Source organism: Chiloscyllium punctatum, chromosome 17 (assembly GCF_047496795.1).
Source record: "Chiloscyllium punctatum isolate Juve2018m chromosome 17, sChiPun1.3, whole genome shotgun sequence".
Classification (NCBI taxonomy): Eukaryota; Metazoa; Chordata; class Chondrichthyes; order Orectolobiformes; family Hemiscylliidae; genus Chiloscyllium; species Chiloscyllium punctatum.
The window spans coordinates 60,836,003-60,860,892 of record NC_092755.1 but is presented as its reverse complement, the minus strand read 5'-3'; the positions used below and the strand labels follow the sequence as shown (position 1 = coordinate 60,860,892).

At 40.7% G+C, this 24,890-nt stretch overlaps 1 protein-coding gene across 5 annotated transcripts in view; it reads left to right on the top strand.

Moving 5' to 3' along the window:
- The window catches only part of LOC140487891 (coiled-coil domain-containing protein 60-like), an 84,915-nt gene that overhangs the window by 26,902 nt on the left and 33,123 nt on the right, over positions 1 to 24,890 (top strand). For 4 of the 5 annotated variants that reach the window (XM_072587288.1, XM_072587285.1, XM_072587286.1 and 1 more), the window contains exons 5-7: positions 18,853 to 19,038; positions 21,071 to 21,223; positions 24,225 to 24,329. In XM_072587288.1, coding sequence (XP_072443389.1) covers positions 18,853 to 19,038; positions 21,071 to 21,223; positions 24,225 to 24,329 — 444 coding nt within the window. The remainder of the gene's footprint in view (positions 1 to 18,852; positions 19,039 to 21,070; positions 21,224 to 24,224; positions 24,330 to 24,890) is intronic. The other variant, XM_072587289.1, reaches the window with a different exon arrangement.

Below are 24,890 nucleotides of genomic sequence, written 5' to 3'. Positions count from 1 at the left end.
AGAATCAACGTTTCGGGCATGAGCCCTTCTTCAGGAATGAGGAAAGTGTGTCCAGCAGGCTAAGATAAAAGGTAGGGGGGAGGGGCGTTGGAAATGCGATAGGTGGAAGGAGGTCAAGGTGAGGGTGATAGGCTTTCCTCATTCCTGAAGAAAGGCTCATGCCCGAAAGGCTGGCCTTCATAACAAGAGGGATTGAGTATAGAAGCAAAGAGGTGCTTCTGCAGCTGTACAGGGCCCTGGTGAGACCACACCTGGAGTACTGTGTACAGTTCTGGTCTCCAAATTTGAGGAAAGACATTCTGGCTATTGAGGGAGTGCAGCGTAGGTTCACGAGGTCAATTCCTGGAATGGCAGGATTGCCTTACACGGAAAGACTGAAGCGACTGGGCTTGTATACCCTTGAGTTTAGAAGACTGAGAGGGGATCTGATTGAAACGTATAGGATTATGAAAGGATTGGACACTCTGGCAGGAGGAAACATATTTCCACTGATGGGGGAGTGCCGAACCAGAGGACACAACTTAAAAATACGGGGTAGACCATTTAGGACAGAGATGGAGAGAAATGTCTTCACCCAGAGAGTGGTGGCTGTGTGGAATGCTCTGCCCCAGAGGGCAGTGGAGGCCCAGTCTCTGGATTCATTTAAGAAAGAATTGGATAGAGCTCTTAAAGATAGTGGAGTCAAGGGTTATGGAGATAAGGCTGGAACAGGATACTGATTGGGAATGATCAGCCATGATCATATTGAATGGCGGTGCAGGCTCGAAGGGCTGAATGGCCTACTCCTGCATCTATTGTCTATTGTCTATTGTCCTGCTCCTTGGATGCTGCCTGAGCTGCTGCGCTTTTCCAGCAACTGATCTCCAGCATCTGCAGTCCTCACTATCTCCTCGAAAATCCAGAGTTAAGGCCAAAGCCCATGTTTGAAAGTTAGCAGAGGAAGTATTTTCTACTTATCATTCATTAATAGAATGTGGGTGTCACTAGCAATCATTTGGTTTATTTTGATTGAACCACCGATACAGACTGTATTTTCGAGATGCATGGGAGTTTTGTTATGCCCACCCAGAGCAGACCCTGCATGGTGAATGGCAAAAGTAGCAACCACTCCTTCATTACCAGTCATTTACTTTTAAAACAATCAACCCCTGCTTTGGGAGGAATATGTTGAGGCTTCAAGCATTGACATATCTGATAACCTCTGCAATACATTTCACAGAATGAGAAACAAATTGTTTAAAAACAGCATTAGAAGCTGAACAATAAACAAACTGAGGTTAAAAACTCTTAATTTAAAAACTTATATATTTTTATCAGAATGGAATAACATACCATTAGCCCAAGTTTAAAATTAGTTTTCTCAGAGTAGAGAGGCTCTTCTGTAGTAGTTATGATAACACACTGTAGCGCTTCATTGTCAGGAAGTAACTTTCTCAGGTGTTTTAAACAGTTTAAAACAAGGGCAAGTTGTCATAGGCTTGATGATTTCTAATGGATTGCCACTTGCACAGATTTACAACAATGCACTCTGTGGAGAAGTGTAGAATCATCAAACACTACAGATTCAAGAACAGCTTCTTCCCCACTGTTGTCAGACTTACGAATGGACCTCTATCTATTAGAATTGATCTTTCCCTGCACCTTCTCAGTAGCTGCATCACCATATTCTGCATGCTGTTCTAATATCCTGATGTACTTAATTAAGATACGATTTGTCTGGACAGCACACAAAATGATACTTTTCACCATGTCTCAGTACATGTGACAATAATAAATCAGATCAAATCAACATCTGAATTTCTGCATTTCCTGGGGGTGTGCAAACTCCAAAGGTTGCTGTCAATTTGAAAGGAGTAATGAGAGGTGGTAAATTCTAACAGTTTCACCTTCATTACTACAGCAGAACCTGTGCCAGTTTTTTTTTGCCTAGGAGAGAACTTTGATGTTATGTCTTCCTCCTTCAAGCAGCCACTTTTTTCCTTCCATCTATTTTAGAAGTGTTGACAACTCTCCCAGCTACAGAGGGGAATTCATTCTGTTGATAGATGGCATTGCTCTTTACAGTGTTCAGATGAATTGGGAAGAAAAATTATTTGCTTCAAAATAAATTTCACCTGATTTCCTGTAATGTAACAATGTGCTCTCTGTGATCAATTAAGAAGAAGATCCAGCAGGTGGGGCTGTTAGCAGCAGCTTTAGAAAGGGATGGACTCTGACCTTAGGGTGAACATGATTTATGTACTAAGATCAACTGATTGTATGCACCACTGTTGAAGTATTGGCATCACTGTCAAGGCGCACATACTATTTAACAGCTCTTTAAATTTGCAACATCCTTCATGTTCTCACTAGTAGCAATTCAGTATTTCTGTACTCAAAGCCAACATAAGGTGAAACTTAAAATTGCTGCATGTAAAACTATGACAAAAGCAAATTGCCTTTAGGTTGTCATGCCCTTTCACCCAGTAATGTTACTTGTCGAAGTTACAGTTCCTGTTCTTCAAAGACCTCTGAGACTGATGGGGTGTGCATAGCCACAAGTGTTTCTGTGTGACACAAAGTTCAATTAACAGATAGGAGATCCTGTGGGACTCTCACAGCTGCTCCGTTAGCTCCAAAGTGTGAGACAAACACTTTCGTTTCTCACACCTCATGTGTCCCACACATTCTTTAACTGTGAGAAGTGGAGTGTTGTTAGTATCTTATCTGCACAACCACTTGCTGTGACCCAGAGAGATATACGAACTCATACAGACTATTTTAAGTTCACATGTTATGTCATATTATATATTCTCATAGATCAAGGTATATGGTTAACATACAGTCAGAGATTATGTTAAAAATCACACGCCACCAGGTTGTGGTCCACCAGGTTTAATTGGAAGCACTAGCTTTTGGAGCGCCGCTCCTTCATCAGATGGTTGTGGAGTACACAATTGTAAGATATAGAATTTATAGCAAAAGTTTACAGTGTGACGTAATTGAAATTATACATTGATAAATACCTTGATTGTTTGGTAAGTCTCTCATCTGTTAGAATGACCATGTTAGTTTCGCTTCTTTTGTATGTAAATCGCAAAACATTTTTAAAAGTTACATTCTCAAGTGAACTTTAATAATTGGTGTCAGCCCAGACAATATATTAGCACCTCTCTGTGCTGCTGTCTGTGCCATAATGTTTAAACTGATTCTAATCTAAAAAATGAATTAACAGAATCTTACATGGATTCATGTAGTTTTTGAGCAAAGTACAATATGACTGTGCAAGTACAAATTCACCCCACAAACTTGTATGTGTATATGTGCATGTGCGCGAGCGTATGTGTGTATATGTATGTGTAGTGCAATGGGGTCACCTGTAATGTGACATGAACCCACGGTCCTGGTTGAGGCCATCCTTTTGGGTACCGAACTTAGCTATCAGCCTCTGCTCAGCCACTTTTTGTTGCTGCCTGACCCAAAGTCCACCTTGAAGGATGGCCACCCAAAGATCCGAGGTCGAATGTCCCGGACCACTGAAGTGTTCTCCAACTGAGAGGGAACACTCCTGTCTGTTGATTGCAGAGATTATGATGTGGTTCTCACTGTATCAAAGGATACTCTGTTACTGTAACCCTGCAAGTTTATTTCCCTCAAGTGGTTATCTAATTGGTAAGTTGAAGAAATTTTCAGTGAAAGATTGTTCGCACAGTTGACTTATTTGTTTGGTGGACTAGTCATTACTCCAATCCAATCTAAAATTGACTGTTTGTGTTGGAAGATGAAGTCCTACCACAGCTCATCAAGGTGTAAGATCCATCTGGTAATTTGCTGCCACCATTCTCTTTCCTGGTAGGGATCTGCAAGGACCTGCGTGGTTTGATCTGGTGGAGGAAAGCCACCAGGTGATCTAATGATGAGAGGGTTTGCTTTAAACAAGGTGTAGTTTATTATGTCATAGCAGTTAGGTACAAGACACATTGGTATGATAGATATTGTTACTGAGACCAAGAAGGAAACTTCACTGTTATGTTTTCATCCTTCAAGATCCAAAGCTGTTCTCCCAAGTGTGTATGGCATCATCATGTTCAGCCATAGTAAATGTACTCCTCAGCATTACCCCTTTCAGATCCTAATACAGCACCTGACCCATTCTTCACATTGTATGTTTTTGGATATTTACTAGTAACCTATCTCACACCAAGACTCTGACTTCACAAATTCAGGCAGTCTGGAGGTTTCTCTGTTCTCCCAGAACATTTCTCTTCAGGCTTGGAAGATTGTTCGATTTTTGGGTTACTGACTCTTATCTTTGATTCTGTTCCTAACAGTGTGAGTCTGAGTCCTTTTAAACTGGAGAACCTTTAAATTACTTTGATCTTCTTCACTATGGACATCTTTCCTGCTGAAACCGGCTCTGCTGTGTTAACTGGAGAATCTTTCATCTCCTAAGCCTCCTTTACAGATGTTGAAGTCTGTTTGAGCCTGGCCACCACCAACTGCTGTCTGAATCCAGCAATAGCTGCACAGAGAGAAAAAGAGTCAATTCTTATAAATTCACATGTTACTTTGTTAATGTATTAAACTGTGCACCTATCTCTTACATTTTCTCTTTCAAACTAGAGCTTATATATTTTCCCACAACCAGAATTAAAAATCTATTTATATACCCACTCGATTCCCCTGACACTTCCTCAGCAGTCACAGAACACAAAAGGTAAGACCTGATCTGGATAACTGTTTTGCTGCTGCTGAGGAGGTGTGCACGCTCTCTTTCTTTCTCTCTCTCTCTCTCTCTCTCTCTCTCTCTCTCTCTCTCTCTCTCTCTCTCTCTCTCCCCCCTCCCCCCCCCCCCCCCATCCCGATGTGGGGTCTGGTTTGTGAGTGCTTGTCTCCAGAGTTACCACTGCCTGTATGCCTCAAGGGTCTTTTATCCTCTTTCATTATCTATCTCGAGTCGTGGTGTCTTTTTCCCATTAGCTCAGGCTCATCTGTTAATCGCATGTCTTTACCTTATTGGTTCTGGACCAAGGAGCTAGGTAGCATTACTTCATTGCCCCTCGTCCAAGTAAGGCTTCTGAATGACCTCACCTTTCTTACTTTTTCTGAAGAATATGGTTAGTTCCAAGCAGTACCTGGACTCTGGTCATTCTCAGTTCACAAGCTGTTTTCCCCTGCGAAGGCAGTTTTTTTACATACTGAGCATTCCTAGCCCCTGTCGGTGACTGGTACCTCTGTGTCTCTGCTGCTTCCTGACTAACATCTCATTTTCAGGGACATGTCTCCAACTGGCCCTCCTGTCTCACTCTGTGCAGCAGCCTGGCTAAGAGGATGGTAGTCTTGTTGCAAAAGCTATTTCTTCTATTTGGTGTCTCTTGGGTCTCTGTACCAGGCAGTTTCTTACTGATTGAATATGTGGATATTGGTCATTCCACCTCAGTGGTAGCCACCATGGAGTTGTACGCAACACGTTTTCAATCTGAGAGCAGAGTATTATTCTCAATCTGCTGACAAATCTGTGCTAAAGTGTGGAGAATCTTACTTTAACTTGTTTCTTAACTTCAACACTTCCATTCACTCTTGGTGATTGTAGTGTTGATGAAACCAAAATACTGTCTCTTGCCTCTGCTATTTGAGTTTTGCTTTTTACTTGGATGATCTCTGTCACTCTGAAGATAAGGAAATGGAATTCTCTGTTAAAACCTGCATCATTTGAAATAGCTCAGCATTTGACACCAGACGTAAATCTGTCATATCTAATTGCACACCAAGCTGTGTTGTACTCTGAGTGACACCAGTTAAAATTTGTTTGTTATCTCAAATGAATACTGACCTTCGGCTATCTGATGCTTATGGTGTGGTTTTTCACAAATCCTGCTGATTCTTACAATCTGAACTCTCTACTGTGTTGATAACAGTGGAAAACAAGTCTGCTAACTCTGTATAGTTACAGGTTGTACTATGGGCTACGAGATCTTCAACAGCCTTCAAGATCCCAGATCACTACACTGCTGACCAAGTTCTGCCTGTGCACGTGGTGATCCCCTGTGCATCTTTCCCAGGACATCTTCCTGGAGTGAAGCTGGAATAACCCATGCTTCAGGAAGTTTGTATGATTGTGAAATGCTGTAGGTGCATTAGCATGTGTTTGTTGCGAATCCACTGCACCTTTGGTCTGGCCACCCTTCTACATCATACCAATGAAAAGTGACTCATTCTTAGTCACTTCTGTCAAATTTGGTAGAGCTGATTTGTGGCTCAGTGACCACCCTCTGTTAGTGATACCATAGACTAAACTTCAGTTTGGGCTCTGCCATGAGTCTAGGAAGGCCTGTGAAATCTTCTACCAGCTGTCCCGTGACCAGTTGTTTGGTGACCAAAATTTCTTTGACTTGTTGTTCATAATATGCTGTCACTTGACCAGTAGTTCTGTAACTAGCTATTCCTTAAACTGTTGTTTCTGGACTTGAACTAATTTGACTCCTTCCTCCATTTGAAGAACATCAAGTCAAAATATGCGTCCACCTTGATTGTGAAGTATGTACGTGTTCTCTATTATCTGGCATCCTTTGTGCTGCTGAGTTGCTGGATGCACACCTTTAAATCTAAGTGATATACCTCCTTTCCCTGCTGTAAGGTATAAATAGTGGGTTTTTTTTTCCAACCATGGTAGGCTGTCTGATAGTAATGACATTCACCCCACAACAAGTATAAAATTAGTGAGATGTGCATTGATATAAATATCTTTTTGCCAAATGCTAGTTCTGCATCCCTGTTTCTCCTTTGATTGCCTTGGTTTTAATTCCATTGTAGCCTGTTTTATCTCATGAACCTCTTGGTATGAGTGGCTATTGCTCTGTTGCTCTGTGACTATGTTGTACTTGGGGCACACCTCTGAGAGTGGCCTACTGTCTTGCAGATAAAGCATTCCTTTTTAAAAGTTGGGCACAGCTTGTTCCTTTGAGATTTCCTTGCTCCACAGTGCTGACAATAATATCAATATCTCGTGTCTGTACTAGTCGCTGTACTGACTTCTCATGTGTGTCATTCAAAGTTTTTTTTTAAAAACTTTGATGATTGAATAGATTCTGCTGATCTCCTGTGACGAGGTTGATCTTTTCCTCTTAAGATTGATCTGTGTTGCTTCTGGATGTTGGCTTCACTGAGCACCTGAACAGCTTTATCTAAAATCAAACCACTTTTGATTGTATTAATTGCTGACAAAATTTTATCAGCAATTTCAACAACAGTCTATTTCATGTGAATTCTGATATCAAAACTCCATAGTCACATTTTCCATTAAAATAGACGACCCTTCTGCTTTCTGGGAACATGTTTATAATGTGCCCGTAGATTTTGAATGCTTCCCACTGACGTTCCTTCAAGTAGCTGTAACCAGTCCACCTTTGCCAGACCTTCTCTCAGCTTTGTAAAGTCTGTCAACCCCTAATTTAGAGCTTTTATTTCCATTCTAACTATGTCTCTTTCCACAGTGATGCTAAATCTGACTGTATTATGATCACTATCCCCAAATAAGGGCAACACGGTGACTCAGTGGTTAGCACTGCTGCCTCGCAGCACCAGGGACCCGGATTCAATTCCAGTCTCAGGCAACTGTCTGTGTGGAGTTTGCACATTCTCCCCGTGTCTGCGTGGGCTTCATCCCACTATCCAAAGATGTGCAGTCTGGGTGAACTAGCAAGCTAAATTGCCTAAATTGTTCAGGGATGTGTAGCCTAGGTGTATTAGTTAGGGGCAAATATAGAGTAATACGGTAGGGGAATGGGTCTGGGTGGGTTACTCTTTAAAGGGTTGGTGTGGACTTGTTGGTCCAAATGGCCTGTTTCCTCACTGTAGGGATCTTTCTATGAAAATTGTTGCTCACTTCTACAAAATCCACAGCCACACTTCCTAAGACTGAATCTAGAATTGCACTCTGTATCATTGGGCTTGCTTTGTGCTGAATAAAAAAAGTTCCCTTGAAGCAGTTGAAGAATTTTGTGTCGTCTGTGCCTTTGTACCCCAGTTAATGTATTTAAGGACACCAACACATCTTTTGATCATATTTTTCACTCAAATATTTGCTAATATTGTTGCTCTTCTAACCCTCTCCTATTATTTGGGAGTCTATAGTACATGTGTGGCTGCCCTTTCTTACATTTCGGAATTTAACCATATGGTCTCATTTAATCTTTCAGTATAGTTATGTCGTGTACCATCCCCTTCTCAGAGCTGTGTTTAATATTTTAACCAATAAGGCCAAGCTCCCACATTTCTTTATCCCTTTCTGTATCCTGCCTGGAAATTAGATCCAGAGATGTTGGAACTGCCATCCTTCCAACCTCAGTTATCAAGTGACACACATTCCAGCTCTAGGGAGTTCCTAATTCTCCTGTTTCAGTGTGTCTTTTGGAGGGAATGTAGGCACTTGCAGATTCTTACCATGAGGTCTGTTCTGCAGGATTCTGAAAAGTTCAGCTTTTACAGCTGCTAACTGTCTGTCTGCGAGGCCAGCCTTCTTAAAGCTTTGTCTGATGATCTTTCAGATCTCCACCACTGCCAGTCCTTTGTATGGGTGAATCTTAATACCACTCATCATAGTGTAAGATTGTCCAGTAGATATACTGGCCCCATCCTATTTCCTGGTAAGGATCTACCTGCTTGGGTCTACTTTAGTAGAGAAAAAAATGACATGTAGTCCAATGAAAAGACACGTATCATGAAGATGGTGTAGTCTATTGCAGGTAGAGATTATACTCGTCTGGTAGACATTGCTACTGACTCTCTGAGGATCACTTTAATGTTCGGTATTGCTTCTTCAAAACTCAAAGCTGTTCCTCCATACACAAGTTCTTGTGACAATCACATTTTTTTGGAGGGTTTGGGAGTTGGTGAGTGCTTGTTGAATTCCTCAGCATTAACCCTTTCAGACACTTAATTTCAATGATGCTGAACTTTGTAATATTGTGGCATGGGGCACCATATTCCATTTTGCCACATCCGATGGCTACTGTACAAAAAAATCGAATGCAACTTTCACGTCTCCAAAACAAGTTGGGAGAGCTATTGCTTGAGACATAATGATGTAGTGGCTATCTCACTGGACTGGTAATCCAGAATCCAAGTTTAAAGTTCTGGAGGCAAGGCTTTGAGGCCCACCGTGACAGATAGTGACATTTGAGTTCAATAAATAAATCTGAAAAATTAAGTTGGGCTCATGGTGTGGTGGCATATTACTCTTGTTGTTGGCCATACAATCCCTTTTGGTTGACTAATGTCTTTTAAGGGAGGAAACCTGCCATCCTTACCTGACCTGGTCCATATGTGACTCCAGTCCTGCAGCAATGTGGTTGAATCTTATCTGCCCTCTAGGCAATTAGGAATGGGCAGTAAATATTGGCCCAACAAGTGGCACCCACATCCCATGAACAAATTCTTTTAAAAGTCAGGATTGTGACATTGTGTGATCCACCTGTAATGATGCTAAACTAAGGCAGAAAGAATCAGGCATTGAGACTGAGGGGAGAGTCCATCTACACTGAAACAAAAGAAAGAAATTTCATTTGTGTCACACTTTTCCGGACCTCAACATGTTCCAAAGTGGTGTACAGCCAATTAATTTCTCTTAAAATGTACTAACAGTGTATTGTGGCAGTTGGTTTGTCCTGCACACAATAATTAAATAGCCTCTTTATTTATGTTATTTGGGGGCTAAGTATTGACTTAAGAGAGCTTGACTGTGCTTCATCAAAAGGTGTCATGGGATCTTTAATGTCCACCTGTGTGAGCAGATGTACTCTAAATTAATTAAAAACAGAAAGACCTGTGAATGCTGGAAGTCTGAAACAAAAACAGAAATTGCTGGAAAATCTCCGTGGGCCTGGCAGCATCTGTGGAGAGAAATCAGAGTTAAAATTTTGGGTCCAGTGACCCTTCCTCAGAACTGTCAGAGAGAGGAGCAGAACCTCTTCAAGGTGGGCATGCCTGGAAGAGATTCTGAGGAAGGGTCACCAGATCTGAAACGTTAACTCTGATTTCTCTCCACAGCTGAGAGTTTTCAGCAATTTATGTTTTTGCACTAAGCTAATTCTCTTTTCAGTCATAAGTGGATGGAAGTAGGGCAATTTGCACATTTTATTCCAGCAGTGTTGATCTATGTTCACAATCAAGTTAATAACTGGTACCATTAGTTGCCTAGAAACTACCATTTCTCATCTTTCTGCTTCAGCTATAAGTGGTTTCTCTTGCAATTAACTTCTGTGGTAACTGCTCACATCTTTGCAAAAACAGTCAAAAGATTAAAATGTACACAAAGAATCCCCATATAAACAGCAACAAATTATGAAATTCTGAGGGGAAATGGTTGTCGGTTGCTACTTCGATGCTATCAAACAAAACTGGGATTGGACACATTCATCAACGCGGCTCCAAATTCTCTGATAGATATGAATAAATGGAGAGAGGTTTACATTGAGCATGAATGATTAAATTAGATTCCCTACAGTGCGGAAAAAGGCTATTCGGCCCAACAAGTCCACACCGATCCTCTGAAGAGTAGCCCACCCAGACCCATTTCCCTCTGACGAATGCACCTAACACTAAGGGCAATTTTAGCATGGCCAATTCACCTAACCTGCACATCTTTGGATTGGACATTCTAGAATGGATATCCTAGTCCACCAGAATGTTATAACCCTTTCCTTTATTTCGAACATTTCCTTCTATGACTAACTTCTAACATTTTTTTTTAAAATTATCAGAAAAGACAGGGATTGTGAATAATGTTCACATTTCAATCCAGTGCTACCCACACCCCCTGCTGGGGATTGCCGTTCGGCACGTCAGGAATCAGCAAGGATTGAGACTGTCAACTGCTTGGTCAGCCCCCACATTACAGAAAGCCAACCAAAGCTAAGAGAGCGTTTAACCCCACGACCTCACGCCAGGGACCAGGAAGAAAAGTTACAATTGGGAGGGAAAACCAAGGGGCTAGAGTTGTAAAGCAAAATCCCGCAGTCTCCTGTGTGAAGAGTCAATGGTTAGAGCTTGAGCAGTGAGGTCTGAGAAAGGATTGCTCCTGGACGGGAGGCACACTGTGTGTGTCGGACTGATAGGGAACCAGAGGAACACTAGTTAAAGCAAAGAATAGAAAACTATGACTGGAGCAAAAATGGTTGACTGGAAGACTGTTTTCTATGAGAAGCCATATTATGAGTGGGCCGGGTGTGGCAGGTGGGACTAGATTGGGTTGAGATATCTGGTCGGCATGGGCGGGTTGGACCGAATGGTCTGTTTCCATGCTGTGCATCTCTATGACTCTCTATGACTCTGAGTGTCCAATGGTAGTGTACCTTAAGGAGACTGCCCAGGAGGAGGAACCAACCCACCTCCGTAACTCTGTCAAAGGCTTAAGCTCTTTCATCACCAATCTGTTGTAGAGCTACTCATTTAGAAGTTGGAACTGCTAACCTGAGATTCAAATACTCTGAGTTCAGCCACATGGCTGACCACGTTTCTCCCTTTCTATCAGTAACCTAATACTTAACCTCTTCTACTTGCCTTATATCTTGTCTGTGAGTTTTTAGTGCCAGCTGTTGGTGAGGTGGGGGGGGGGGGGTGGATTTGAGGGTAATAGTCTGGGTAATTAGTTAGTGTTTTTAAGAATTTGTATCATTGCCATTCCGAGAATTGTGTGAAATACTTTTTGTTAGTAATAAATAGTTATTACTGTTTTACATGAAACAAATATTTATTGTCTTCCTGATGAGTACAGGTCAGGGGCACTAAATTAACGATCAGGTAATTTGGGAGGAGTTAATGTCTTGCAAAGCTTTCATCACATGTTATGGACCTGTGATTTTCCAAGTTTTGTTTGTCTGTGTGGTTAAGTCAATGTCTGTGACACTAAATTCTGAGGAGAAAATGTCACCAGTCATTAATTTGATGCTCTCATGCAAGACTGGGATTGGACACATTTATCAGCCCCACTCCAAATTCTGTGATAGGTATGAATAATTGGAAAGGGGTTAAAATTGAGCATGGATAGACATTCTAATCCACCAGAAAAAGGGTTAGACAGTTAAGAAAGCAGAAATGGAATAAAATATTGAACAAGTGACTTCTCTTTGAGTATCATCCACACTGAATGTAAATACGCAGTGACTGATCACTGGCTGATTTTTCAGATATGACCTATTTGGATAATCCTTTGCCAAAAGCAAATTGATCTCTGTGAATTTCCATAATTTATTTCAATATCTGGAATTGATTTTTTTTTTAAATAAGTGACTAGAACTTCCTATGTTATTGCTAAGAGTAAAGGGAAAGATTGTATGTTAGCAGCATCATACCATACAACCTGCCGTTTATTACTATGTACTGAAGTCTTCAACTGTGTAACCTGAATCAACTTTACAAGCTGGAAGGTAGGTTGCTGTTAGAGATCATTAAAAGGTTGATGACTGACTACATTCACCATTTATTGAATGTGATACTTGACATGTATTCACACATAACTCACATGCTATTTTCACCTAGTCTGCCAATATTTCATATGAGCTTCACTTCAGATGTTTTCAATTGTGAAATATTCTTTGCATTTATGAGCTTCTTTTAGTATTACTTTGTTTTTAATGCCATTACTTTAGTAGACTGAATTTCCACACAAGGAATTCATTATATACATGAATCATCTAGTTCAAAAGATAAGGAAAAAAATGTCCTGTCCTTGTTTCATCTGCTGTCTGAATTAAGAAGTAGTTCTTGAATGTGCAACAGTAATAATTTGAATGGTTACTTTCTTTATGCGAAAATAGTTTTGGAATATAACCAGTGAAATTGGCTTACAGTTCTAAATTAAGAGTTTACTTAAATTTGGACAGCTTTTCCTCCTCAGACCAAGTGCAGGAAATCAAATTAAAGTGATTCCTTTTTCAGAGTGAATGATCATTATTTTTTCAACTAAACCAGAGTCTGAGGGGTAAGCTGCTGTGCTTACCCTAAAATTAACCAGTGTTTTTGAAGGGGATTGTGTGCAGAGGTGAATTGGCTCTCCTTGTTTCAGTGTCTTCAGTTAGTCGTACCAAAGGTAAATTATTTTGTCACGACACTCTACTTCGTTCCAATTAAAATGTATTTAAATGATTTTTACTGTCACACCACGGCGCTAATCACAGGGTTTCTGTGTGTGAAAGTGTAATTTTATTGCCCAAGGAATGTAATAAAAGCTGGAAATAATGCATATGTTTTTCATGCAGTGACACACACAAACATGTTATGTGAGAGACGTGCACATTCTTAAGAGGTGTTAGTGCCTAGTACAATATAGGGTACTTTTGGTCATTGTTGTGATGTGATCTCGGTTAATTAGTTGATCTCCACAACCATCAGAGTAGAGGATATTGAAGTTATCTTTTTCGTTTTCAGTCTCCTAATGTTTCTTTCCAGTTGGTGTTATGACTAGCTTTTTTTCTTGAGACAGTACAGAGCCTTCTTCAATTCATTTTGGTTTTGCAGGTAAAGTCCATCTCTTCTCCTCTGGCACAGAGAGAGCTTCTTGAGATTGCTTTTTGTTTGTTTATTCGAACTGCATGTGATGCTTCATCTCCAACATGTGAAGATTCTAATGATGGTGCAAATTAAACAGGAGAAAAGGACCTTTCCATAGCTTCAAGGGTGGGGATGAGCAGTTTCACTGGCTTTGGATAAAATGTTAATTTCACCTCAGGTTGACTTTGTCTAATTCATATTGGTTTCATGAAAATTGGCCAACTTGTGTGGATCAGATGATGTCTGTGACCATTTCAAATTAATGTTTTGGTCCCTTTTTTTAAAAAGAAACCATCTCAGTCCATGATATTGGTAGGTATAAAATGGAATTCAAAAGCAGTCAACTGCCTGAGAATGTTAATGTTTTCACAATGTGCGACTTGGCCAGCTGTGCTTTTAATTAAAGCAGAGGTGAGGGACAAGGCAGGTAGATATCCAACATCTGACCCAACCCCCACACCCCCATCACTGGGACCCAACACTGTCACCTACCCACTTAAAACTAGCCTAAACACTCCATCACTTTCTGGCCACATTGTACCTTGGGATTGTACTTGCCAGGTGTTCTTTCCCCTGACACCCTGTCGCTAACCAGTTCAGACCGTACCCTCCTGGTATCCTAATTTTACAATTGCCTTACGTACTTAGCTTTTGATAGCAGCTGTCAAAGTGGCTGTTTGAGATTCTGGACCTGAATCTGACATTAAATCTCAGAGTATGGCAGCTGACTGCTGTGAGTGTAGGGGCCTGGTTTGCCTTCCTCTGACTGTTCTTCACAACAAGAGAACTGTCAAAATGAAAGTACAGCTCTTCATTTCTGAAGAGTCCTGATTGGATTGTCTAACATGGTGTTAAAAACAAGTGAGACAGCCATCAAACAAGAGGTTCGGGAGCATTTGATTTGCCTTTCTGCTTTACAAGCCTATCTACCAGGCCAAAAGTATATATCGTTTTGACCTACCGTGCTTAATTGAACAGAGAGCCTGAGTTCATACAGGTTATGGGGTTGAACCTTTCAGAGTTTGGATTTGTGGCTGTTTCCCACCATCCCCCAAGCCAGAATAGTCAGTAACCTTAACCCTGGAGGGAAAATCCAGCCCAATATTCCAGGCTGATGATCGAGATTTAACAGCATGAAAGCATGTCTAGAGTCAGGGAAAAAGGGGCGCAAGAGTAAAGGGAAGATTAAAGGAAAAGATCTCGTAGGATGAGGAACAGGAGCTTTTCCTTTGTTCTTTAATTCCATTCTGCCATGTCCCTGTCACTTTCTCTGGCTATGGACGTGGCTTTAAAACTGACGAAGGGCTTTTGCCCGAAACGCCGATTCTCCTGCTTTTCGGATGCTGCCTGAACAGTAAGTGTGCTTTTCCAGTACCACGCTCTTGGCTCTAATGTCCAGCATCTGCAGTCCTCACTTTCACCTAATGGCTTAAAACTGTTAAATATCTAACTTCTTCCAGTTCTAATGAAAGACTACTGACCTGAAAGGTTCACTATTTCCCTCTCAACAGATGATGTCTGACCATCAGGGTATTCACAGCATTTTTGTTTTATATCAGATTTTCAGCATCCTCAATATGTATCACAAGATGGCCTACCATCTTGTGATGGTATATCATTTTGGCATCAACATACAGGGCTTGGTCCTTTTCTAGTGATTTATGCATCCACAGGAAAGCAACTCCTCGATAATGTATGTGTTGCTCCTAAAATATCTTTAATCAAGGAATATCATCAGCCTGATTTTCTTTTCTTCTGTAAACAGTAAGCGTTAATTAAGATTTTGACTCTGCAGTGAATAGCATGTTAATTTCCTTAATAATGCTATTCAGAGCACTTGACATGTTGGTGAAGTGCAAGTAGAGGCAGTTCAGACTGTCTGCAAATAGCTGCTTTTCCAGGGCTGCTGGCTGAACCTCATTTACAACAATAAACCTATCATTGAGCATTTCATCAGGTAATGGGCTGTAGCGTCACAGCTTGACATTTGCAGTTGTTATGGTGACTGGTAAATTAGATAAGAGTTGGATCATCGTCATGTTCAATAAATACGCAAACAGGATGTTTGATTAGCATGGCTTATCCCACAATGGGTTTTAGCACGGTGAAAATTTATCATTTATCCACATATCCAGTGTGCGTGGTTGTGCTGAACTATAAAAAAGCTGCAGAAATAAGTTGGGCTTTAAACTAGACAGCCCTGATACTTGGACATATAGTTCATGATCTACTACTCTGGTGCCCGTAGAGGGAAATAGAAAACAAATTTGGTGCTGTCCCTCATTTCTGTGATTGTAGCTGTCGTGAAGATGTGTTCATTCGTCAACTGGTTACTTATATGTTGAACTGTTTCCTTTAAAAAAGGACACTTTCGCTAAACAAAAGACATGGTCTTGAAGCTGTTGTTAATATGCTCCAGTGAATGCACGTGCATGCCATGAGGCTGCATTTGTGGGCAGCGCCATCATTAGGCAGAGCAAACCACTCACTCTTGCTCATCCTTTATCTCAACACTGATTTATTTCGGGTTACACCTCCATGAAGTTCAGTAGTCAAGGTGGTATGTAAAAATTTTGTGATTTTTCACAGGGACAAAATTTTCCATTTTCCTATTGGTGCACTCTGTGTTTCTTGCGGATAATCCGTGGAGAGATAGTTTGCTTTTCAATCTCGTTGAAATCAAGTCAATGAAAATGCATGACCTACAGTGGGACAGTGTCACCCTTTTACATTAGTCGCATTTGTACAAGAAACAGAATGTGGTATCAAGTAACACTATGATTCAAAGCTCTTTCTCATTTTTCATTTTTTTTTCAATCATTCATTTTTGCACTTTGAGGTTTCTCAGGTTAAAGCTCACATGGTTAGAAAATAGGAGCCTAATGTGACACCATGAATCCAATCACGGCCCTTTCTGTCCTCCATGGTGTTAGTCAGAGAATAGCAGAGCAACCCTGAATAACATTGATGTTTCAGCTGATACAACCAAAAACAGATATCTGGTTATTTACCTCTGTGCTGATTGTGGGATCTTGCTGTGTGAAGATTGGCTGCTGTTTTTTTCATGATACAATAGAGCCAGCACTTTTGAGATGCCCTTCAGTCCTGAAACGCTGTGAAGTGCTTTCAGAATATCTGAAGTTGCAAATGATGTTATAAACACGCAAATTTCTTTTCTCCTTTAGCAACCCCTTAATATAAAAATAGTTCCATTTCGACTATTGGGATCTTTTGGGATTGGGAACCGAAACGCTTTTGCGCATGACGGCAGCAAGTGAAAGCAACAGGCTTGCCAGGGCTAAAAAAAAAGCAAAAGGGAGCTTTGGGAGTGGGTGACATTATTGCAACACGTCAGCTTTACGTGACAGATTCTCACAAGGAGGACAGTGGGCTGATCTCAGAGGGAGATCAAAGTGCTTCACTTAGCTCTTGCAGATTTGCAAGCAGAAATCAACAAAAAGAATGCAGAAGATCCCTGCACATTGGTGTCCTGTCTGTCCTTTAGTAGCTGCCTGGATACTGAAGTGCATAAAGTAATGCGCCAAAAATAATGTAGTGTGACTAGATACAGCCAGGAAAGTCTCCGACAACAATTGACAGGAAATGAGGCAAATTGAAAAGTGATGACTTCTTCTCCATTCCTCCCTGTTTTTAAATTCAGTGAGATGGTGTAGTGAGGTACTGTTATTGTAGGAAGTGGAGGATATTTTGAATCATGTGTTTCAAGAAGAAGTGTAAACCTTATGCTTGAATTAATATTGTGTTAGGATACAAAAGGTAACTCAGAATATTGTTGCGTACTCATAATACCAAGCTGTTTGAATTTGCAACTGAAGCACTATCCTTTAGGATAGTGTTTTTCAATTAGTTGAAAATCCTTAGTGCTGATGCATCATCAAGCCTTTGTCTTGCACTTCTACTTGGTATAGACAGCACTTGCTGCATGTGACTAGGAATATTGGTGCCCAAAGTGGATTAAGTCAACAGGGCAGAATTTAGTACACAGATATATGGCAATTTCTGCAACTAAGAAAGAATTTGGTCAGGCTGCCAATTCTTGTCAATTTCATATAATACCACTGACTTGAAACAACAAAGGCATATTAGCACCCTCATGCTCTGAATGTATAATTTGAATGCTCAAAGTTTTGACAGCAAATTAGACTCAATCATTTCTTAAGTGCTGCAAAAAAAAATCCTTAATTCTTGGTTGTTGAAACAGGAATAGATCATTTGGCCCCTCAAATCTGTTCCACCGTTCAGTAAAATCACCATCCACAACCTAATTGAAGCAATCTGTTTATTCCCTAATCCCTTAAGGTTTGGATAGCAAAAACTTATCAGTCCCATCATTAATATTTACAAATGATCGAGCCTGAATTCCCATTCGTAACCCAAATGATCTAGCATCAAATCCCATTCAAGATTCAAACTTTCACCACATTTTATTTGAAAAAATGTTTCCTCAGATTGAATTTTACTGGTCACCCAATAAACCGTCACCTTTCAGATGGGTACACCCATTAATTATTGTGTTGTGTCATGACTCCCAGTCCCACCCGTGCCCTGATTTTAAGGATAGCAGGGAGGCATCAGATGGGCCGACTATCCATGATCCAAATGAGACCTTAATTGGGCAATGAATACCAATTCAGTGCCTCACCCTTGCTGCTTCACCTTAATGGGTAGCAGAAGAGACCTGGACCCAAACTATAACCCAGTATGTTTACCACTGCAAGATGCCTGGTGGTGAAAGGGAGACTGTCACCCATACCAAATAGTGAAAGAATCTTCAGGAGAACTTGTTCTCACTGACTTCATACATTTCCTTTGTCTGATATTTACTGATATTACCATTGGTTTCATTCAAGAATACTCTCACTATAGCCAGGATCTCCCTGTGCTGTGTACTTGGCTTGTGTATCTCCAATAACACGTCTTGCCTTTGGAACCTTGATACTGCTTACATTCAGAAGTTTTGCTTTTCTGGTGTCCCTCAAGGGGAAGAGCAGGGATTTCTGTTGAGGGAGGCATTTCTACTACATAATCCACAAAATCAGTGAGAGAACTGCATTAAAAATGCCCATGAAAAGGATTGATCCATTACTGCAGTTCATACAAGAAATATTGAGAATGGCCCTTAAAGAAGAAGCATCTCAGTACTGCGGCTGGTCATTCTCCAAGCATCAATGGATGATATTAATGACCATGCAAGCCACCTAACCTTGGTAACTGAAGAAGGAATATGTTGAACAACCAGCCTACTATCTGTCATGATGATAGTGATCCAATTTTATAGTTGCACTGTCTTACCTTGTTTGACAGGCAGTTGGTAAACACAGCTAAACGAGGACAAGGTTTCTTCAAGCGGTTGAAGAGAGAGGAAGAGGAGAAACAAAATGTGCTGCTGATGGAGCAAAAGAAACTAATGGAGAAGCGCAGCAAAGAATGGCAACCTCCCAAGTACTCTTCAGATGAGGAATCTGAGGAAGAACAACATGAAGTGAAGGGGTAAGTGGCTCTTTGATATTATTGGAGGCCTACTATGCTCATTCAACATACTGTATGTATTTCATTGTGACAGCATTTCATTGTTTTGTAAGCTAAATCTTTACCATTTTTGTTCTTTCTCAGAAATAATAATTCAAATTTGGCAGGAGAGAAATTAGCTTCAAACAATTTTTAAAAAATTAAAGTGTAAAAAATATGGTTATGTTTAATTCGAAAGAAGATTAACTTTGCATAAAGGAACACAGTGCCTGCAGATTTCTATATGGATTGTTATCTAGTTTGCTATCTTCCAGAGATTACCATTTTTGGGTTGTATTATTTGTAGAATTAATCTGGGCAGCACAGTGGCTTAGCACCACTGCCTCACAGCGCCAGGGAACAGTGCTTTGGGCAACACGTTCTCCCTGTGTCTGCATGGGTTTCCTCCCATGGTCTAGGATGTGCAGGCTAGGTGGATTAGCCATGGGAAGTGCAGCGTTATAGGGATAGGGTAGGGGATAGGTCTGGATGGGATGCTTTTCAGAGGGTCAGTGTGGATCGATGGACTGAATGGCCTGCTTCATCATTGTACTGATTATTATAAAAAATGTTGAAAAACACACCAGTCATACCATGGCTGGAATACTGTGAACAGATTTGGTCCTCTAATCTAAGGAAAGATTTACTGACAATGAGGCAGTCCAGAGAAGTCCACTGGGTTGATCCTGAGAATGGACAGCTTGCTGTATGAGAAGAGCTGAATAGGTTAGGTTGCACTCATTGGAATTCAGAAGAATGGGAAGAGACCTTTACTGAAACATACAAGCATCTCGGAGGGGCTTGACAGGGTAAATGCTGAGAGATTGGTCCTAGACCCCCTGACAGGGGATACAATGAGCATAATCTCGGAGGAAGAATCACCCAGTTAGGACAGAGATGAGGAAGAATTTCTTCTCTCAAAGGGGTGAATCTGTGCAATTCTTTACCACAGAAGACTTGCCAAGGTTGGGTTGTTATGTATATTCGAGGCTGAAATGGATAGATTTTTAATTAATAATAGAATCAAGGGTTATGGGGGAAAAGACAGGAAAATGAAATTGAGACTTATTACGTCAGCTATAATCTCATTGAATAGCATAGCAGGCTTAAAGGGCTGAATGGCCTACATCTGCTTCTGTGTGTTCTGGATAACCTTTCTAAAGCATCAACAGTGTTCTCAGACAATTCCTATGCAGGAAGTGACTCTTTCCTGGCGTTGGGTGGATAGAAGATGATGGCATTTTCTTTATATAATACTTTTTGTGATCTCAGGATGTCCAGAAGAGCCTTCTAGTTATGAGATTTTTTTAAGTGTAATTCTGTAAATATTACTTTGATTTTAGCATTTTATCTATGTGCTATGCAACTTGTAACCTCGTAGACTTAAGATGTACATATGTCGCAACCAAACTGCCACCGCTGTGGCATGGTGGCTTAGTGGTTAGTACTGCTGCCTCACAGCTCCAGGGACCCAGGTTTGATTCCATCCTCAGGTGACTGTCTATGTTTCCTCTGGCTGCTCTGGTTTCCTCCCACAGTCCAAAGATGTGCAGGTTGGGTGAATTGGCCATGCTAAATTAACCCATAGTATTCAGGGATGTGTAGGTTAGGTGCATTAGTGAGGTGTAAATGTGGGGGAATGGGTCTGGATGGGTTACTCTTTGGAGGGTCAGGGTGGACTTGTTGGGCTGAAGAGCCCGTTTCCACACTGTTGGGATTCTATGAATGTATGAAATTAGACATTGTCTTTCTGCCACCAAGAGCAGTCATTTTTTGGTATTACCAACTCATACGCACAACATCCTTGCACATGCTCAGATGCAGCTTGATGTGCCCTCTACACTGAAACAAATTCCCATCAATTCTGCATCTGTAACATATATCATTGTTCATGTCAGAAAAACGTCAGTATGTGCAACTTTCAATCATGTTGCACTCCCAAATTAATGAAAAACCTCAATTGTGCTGATATGTGCTTGGTGATGATATTTTCTTGTCATGGTATTTTGCTTAGGATTTTTATAACGGAACCAATCTTCTCACCACGGTCAAATGCACTAAAAGTCAACCCCCGAAGGACTTCCAGTAAAAGAAAGATTCCAGATGCACGACCTTACACCCCAGTACATTGTAGCCTTGTGTCAACCAGATTGACGGAAAAGGACATGTGAGTATAATTCCAAATGGATGTGCTTGGATAACTATTTTTCACTCATCACTTAAAAAAGTTATGAGGAATATATCATCCAATGAATCCCATTATAGGGGAACCAATCTTATAGTAATATTCAAGCACCTCTTAAGATAGTGTTCCATGAGATTTTGTAATTACTTTAGTGCCTGTCGGCTGGCCTTTGTATAATTGACACTGAAACCTTGCTCTCCCATAGCACCTAGTCACTCACCATTCGGAACAGACTCCTAATTTCTCTGTTTTGTATCCAAAGTCTTCACATTTCCTTACCTTGAACCCCATCTTCCACAGTTTTTTGTTTGCTTAACATGTCTATGGTATTTTGAAACTTCCTGTTTTCACGATTAATTGTGCCTCCCAATCTCCTGAAAAGAAACAAGCAACTTCATTACTGCTGTATCTTTCATGAGATGGATTTCCAAAATCCTTTACAGTCCATTAAATACTTTGGAATGTGACAAATGTTGTCTTGTAATAGTTTATTTATTGCTGAGAAAAATATATTAAAAATATGCAAGAAAAATCCTGCGCATTTCACTCCTAAGTATAAAGGACAGAGAAGAAGATCCACAAAATCTCAATGCAAGCACAAAATGCTTTGTAGCCAAGTATGTTAATTAAAAATGATACAAGCATTTTAAAATATTGTGTTCTGCTAAGATTCATGAGGAGAATAAAGGTTTCTTTTATATTTGATATGCACCAGGCCTGCTATTGCGTTCACTATAATTGTGCTTAGGATTCCTCACAAGTGATACATTCTCTTTCTGTGCATTTAAGTGATGGTTTATCAATGCAGATCATGTTCAGCAATCTATCCAAATATCATCATGTCTTTCATACCTGGTTTCTGACAACATAGAAATGTTAAAAAATATCATCTAAGGATATTTTTATTCTAGCTGCATGTTTGAAGGAATATATGAAATTTTTTGATTTGACTGATTTTTCTTCTCTACCTTAAGTAATCTGACACATAAATCCTTCCATTAGGGCTATAATTACACCGTGGTTTCTGCCTTCCCTTCAACAATCAGCTCTAATCACTTCACAGGTGATTTTCATAATTGTACTGAAAATTCATTAAGTGGTCATTTATCTGAATTTCTTCCGTCATTTCTTTTGGAGAAGCAAATGATTTCATCTGGTCAGGTTGAAGGTGCTTGAATATTAGGTAACTGACAACATAATCTAGGAGAAAATGAGGACAGCAGATGCTGGAGTTCGGAGTCAAGATTAGAGTGGTGCTGGAAAAGGACAGCAGGTCAGGCAGCATCTGAGGAGCAGGAGAATCGATGTTTCAGGTATAAGCCTTTCATCAGGAATGCTAGGCATAACCTAGCAATGCACTGTTTCACTCCTGAGTAGCCACTTCCATCCAGAAACATTACTAGTTGTGAAGGACTTAGTTCTCAATGTTTTAACCAAGTCTGCTTCTCTATTGTCCTATTTAGAACAGTGCAATCTGAAGTTATTGTTACAAATTCAGTAGTAGGTAGTTGCCATGAGTAATTTAAATCCTTGCATTTTTTTGTAGAGATTTTATGATTGGTGCTATCTGTGAAACCTTCCATGGGAATGGAATGCAGGTGGGGAATCAAGCACACTGATCTCACTCTATTCAAAACTGGACATGCATGCCCAAATTCTCTGATATCCACTCCCATTGCATCAAGAGGTTTATAAAGTCATGAGGGGCATGCTTTGGGTGAATAGCCAAGGTCTTTTTCCCAAGGTAGGGAAATCCAAAACTAAAGGGCATAGGTTGAAGGTGAGAGGGGCAAGATTTAAAAGGGATCTAAGGGCAATAGTAGAAAATCGTAAAATGCATACAATAATAATTCTCCACATGCAGTATTTACCTGGACTATTGCCTTGAAAGAGAGAGAAATCCTGCATAGGAGAAAAAGACAGAGGGCAAAAATGTTCAAGTCAAGATTACAAACTCTGCTCAGGCGAAGAAGCAAATAATTTTTATAATTCCTTGATGAATTGAAAATCCATTGTTTCCCAGTTGGTGCACATCTTGGGAATTGCCCCAACAAAAAGTAGAACGTGAGCCCTACAGCTGATGGAAGGACAGGTCCTTTGTTAGGAGACTATTCTAAACCAGATAGCAGCAATAACGCTACAGTTGATTGCCCTCAGTATCTGTGAACTCAGAAGGAGAAAGAAAATTACATCCATGTGTCTGATCATTACATGGTGATCGCTGCTGCAGTGTTCATATGGAGGCACTTCAGGTGGGGATTGAGTCAGTCAGCCTTGGTTCCTCTCAGTACAAGAGCCCAACACTGAACTTACAAATTCTATAGGAATGATGTAGTTAAACTTGAAAGGGTTCAGAAAAGATTTACAAGGATGTTGCCAGGGTTGGAGAGTTTGAGCTACAGAGAGAGTCTGAGTAGGCTGGGGCTTTTTCTCTGGAGTGTGACCTTACAGAGATTTATAAAATCATGAGGGGCATGGATAAGGTGGATAGCCAAGGTTATTTCCCCAGGGTAGGGGAGTTTAAAACTAGAGGGCATAGGTTTAAAGTGAGAGGAGAAAAATATAAAAGGGACTTGAGGGGCAGCTTTTTCATGCAGAGGGTGGTGCGTGTGTGGAATAAGCTGCCAGATGAAGTGGTGGAGGTTGGTACAATTACAACATTTAAAAGGCATCTGGATGGTTATATTAATGGGAAGGGTTTAGAGGGAATGGGCCAAATGCTAGCAAATGAGACTAGATTAATTTAGGATATCTGGTTAGCGTAGATGAGTTAGACCGAAGGGTCTGTTTCTGTGCTGTATAACTGTATGACTAAGGACTAGTCACTCACCCAGTGGACAACTGATGCCCTTTGGAGCAATAACTCAGGCAAGGGTCAGAACTTTAGGGAAAGAGGGTAATCTCATCTGAGTAGACTTAATGTTTTTCAACTGTAATGTCTGAAGACCCTGCTGCTCTAAGTTCCATGCTTGCTTTCCTATAGGGAACCACTCTTCCGACAACTTTGTGCTTTGACCTGGCTACTTGAGACTGTAACTGTAGAACCGCCAAGCACAATGGGCACTGTTACAACCTGCTGGAGTGCCAGGTAACACTTACCATAGCATCAGATATTAACTCCTGCACTGTTTGTTCCTTACAGATTTAGAAAAGGCCAGTGTAACTGAAGCTTTCAGCTGTAGTCCACTGATAATGCAGGACAGCATTGAGTCACTTGCTTAGCCACAGTAACCTTGCTGTAATTGGATACAAGTTAAGGTGCTGCAGTTAAGCCTCAAATGTTTCAAAGATAGCATGGGTGGAAGAAACAATTTGAGTTCCTGTTCCTGCTTACCACTCATATTCTGGCTGCACATTGTATATTGATGCTATCAGGTGGGGAACAAATTCGGCTTCATTCCTTGTAAATCCATTTCATACGGTCACCATTTTCTGTCTGACCTTCAGTTCTTATGTACTGTAATGCAAAACCCCTCAGCTCCAATCCAGACATGTTTTTGGAAGTAATGGGACTTGCAGTCATTCCAAATTTAGTTGCGACTCATCACGAGCTATTAAGTACACGGTATTTGGTTATCGTTAAGAGGAGTGGCACCACAGTTAATGGTTCCACAGTGTTTGGCACAGCACAGGAACAGCATGCATGTCT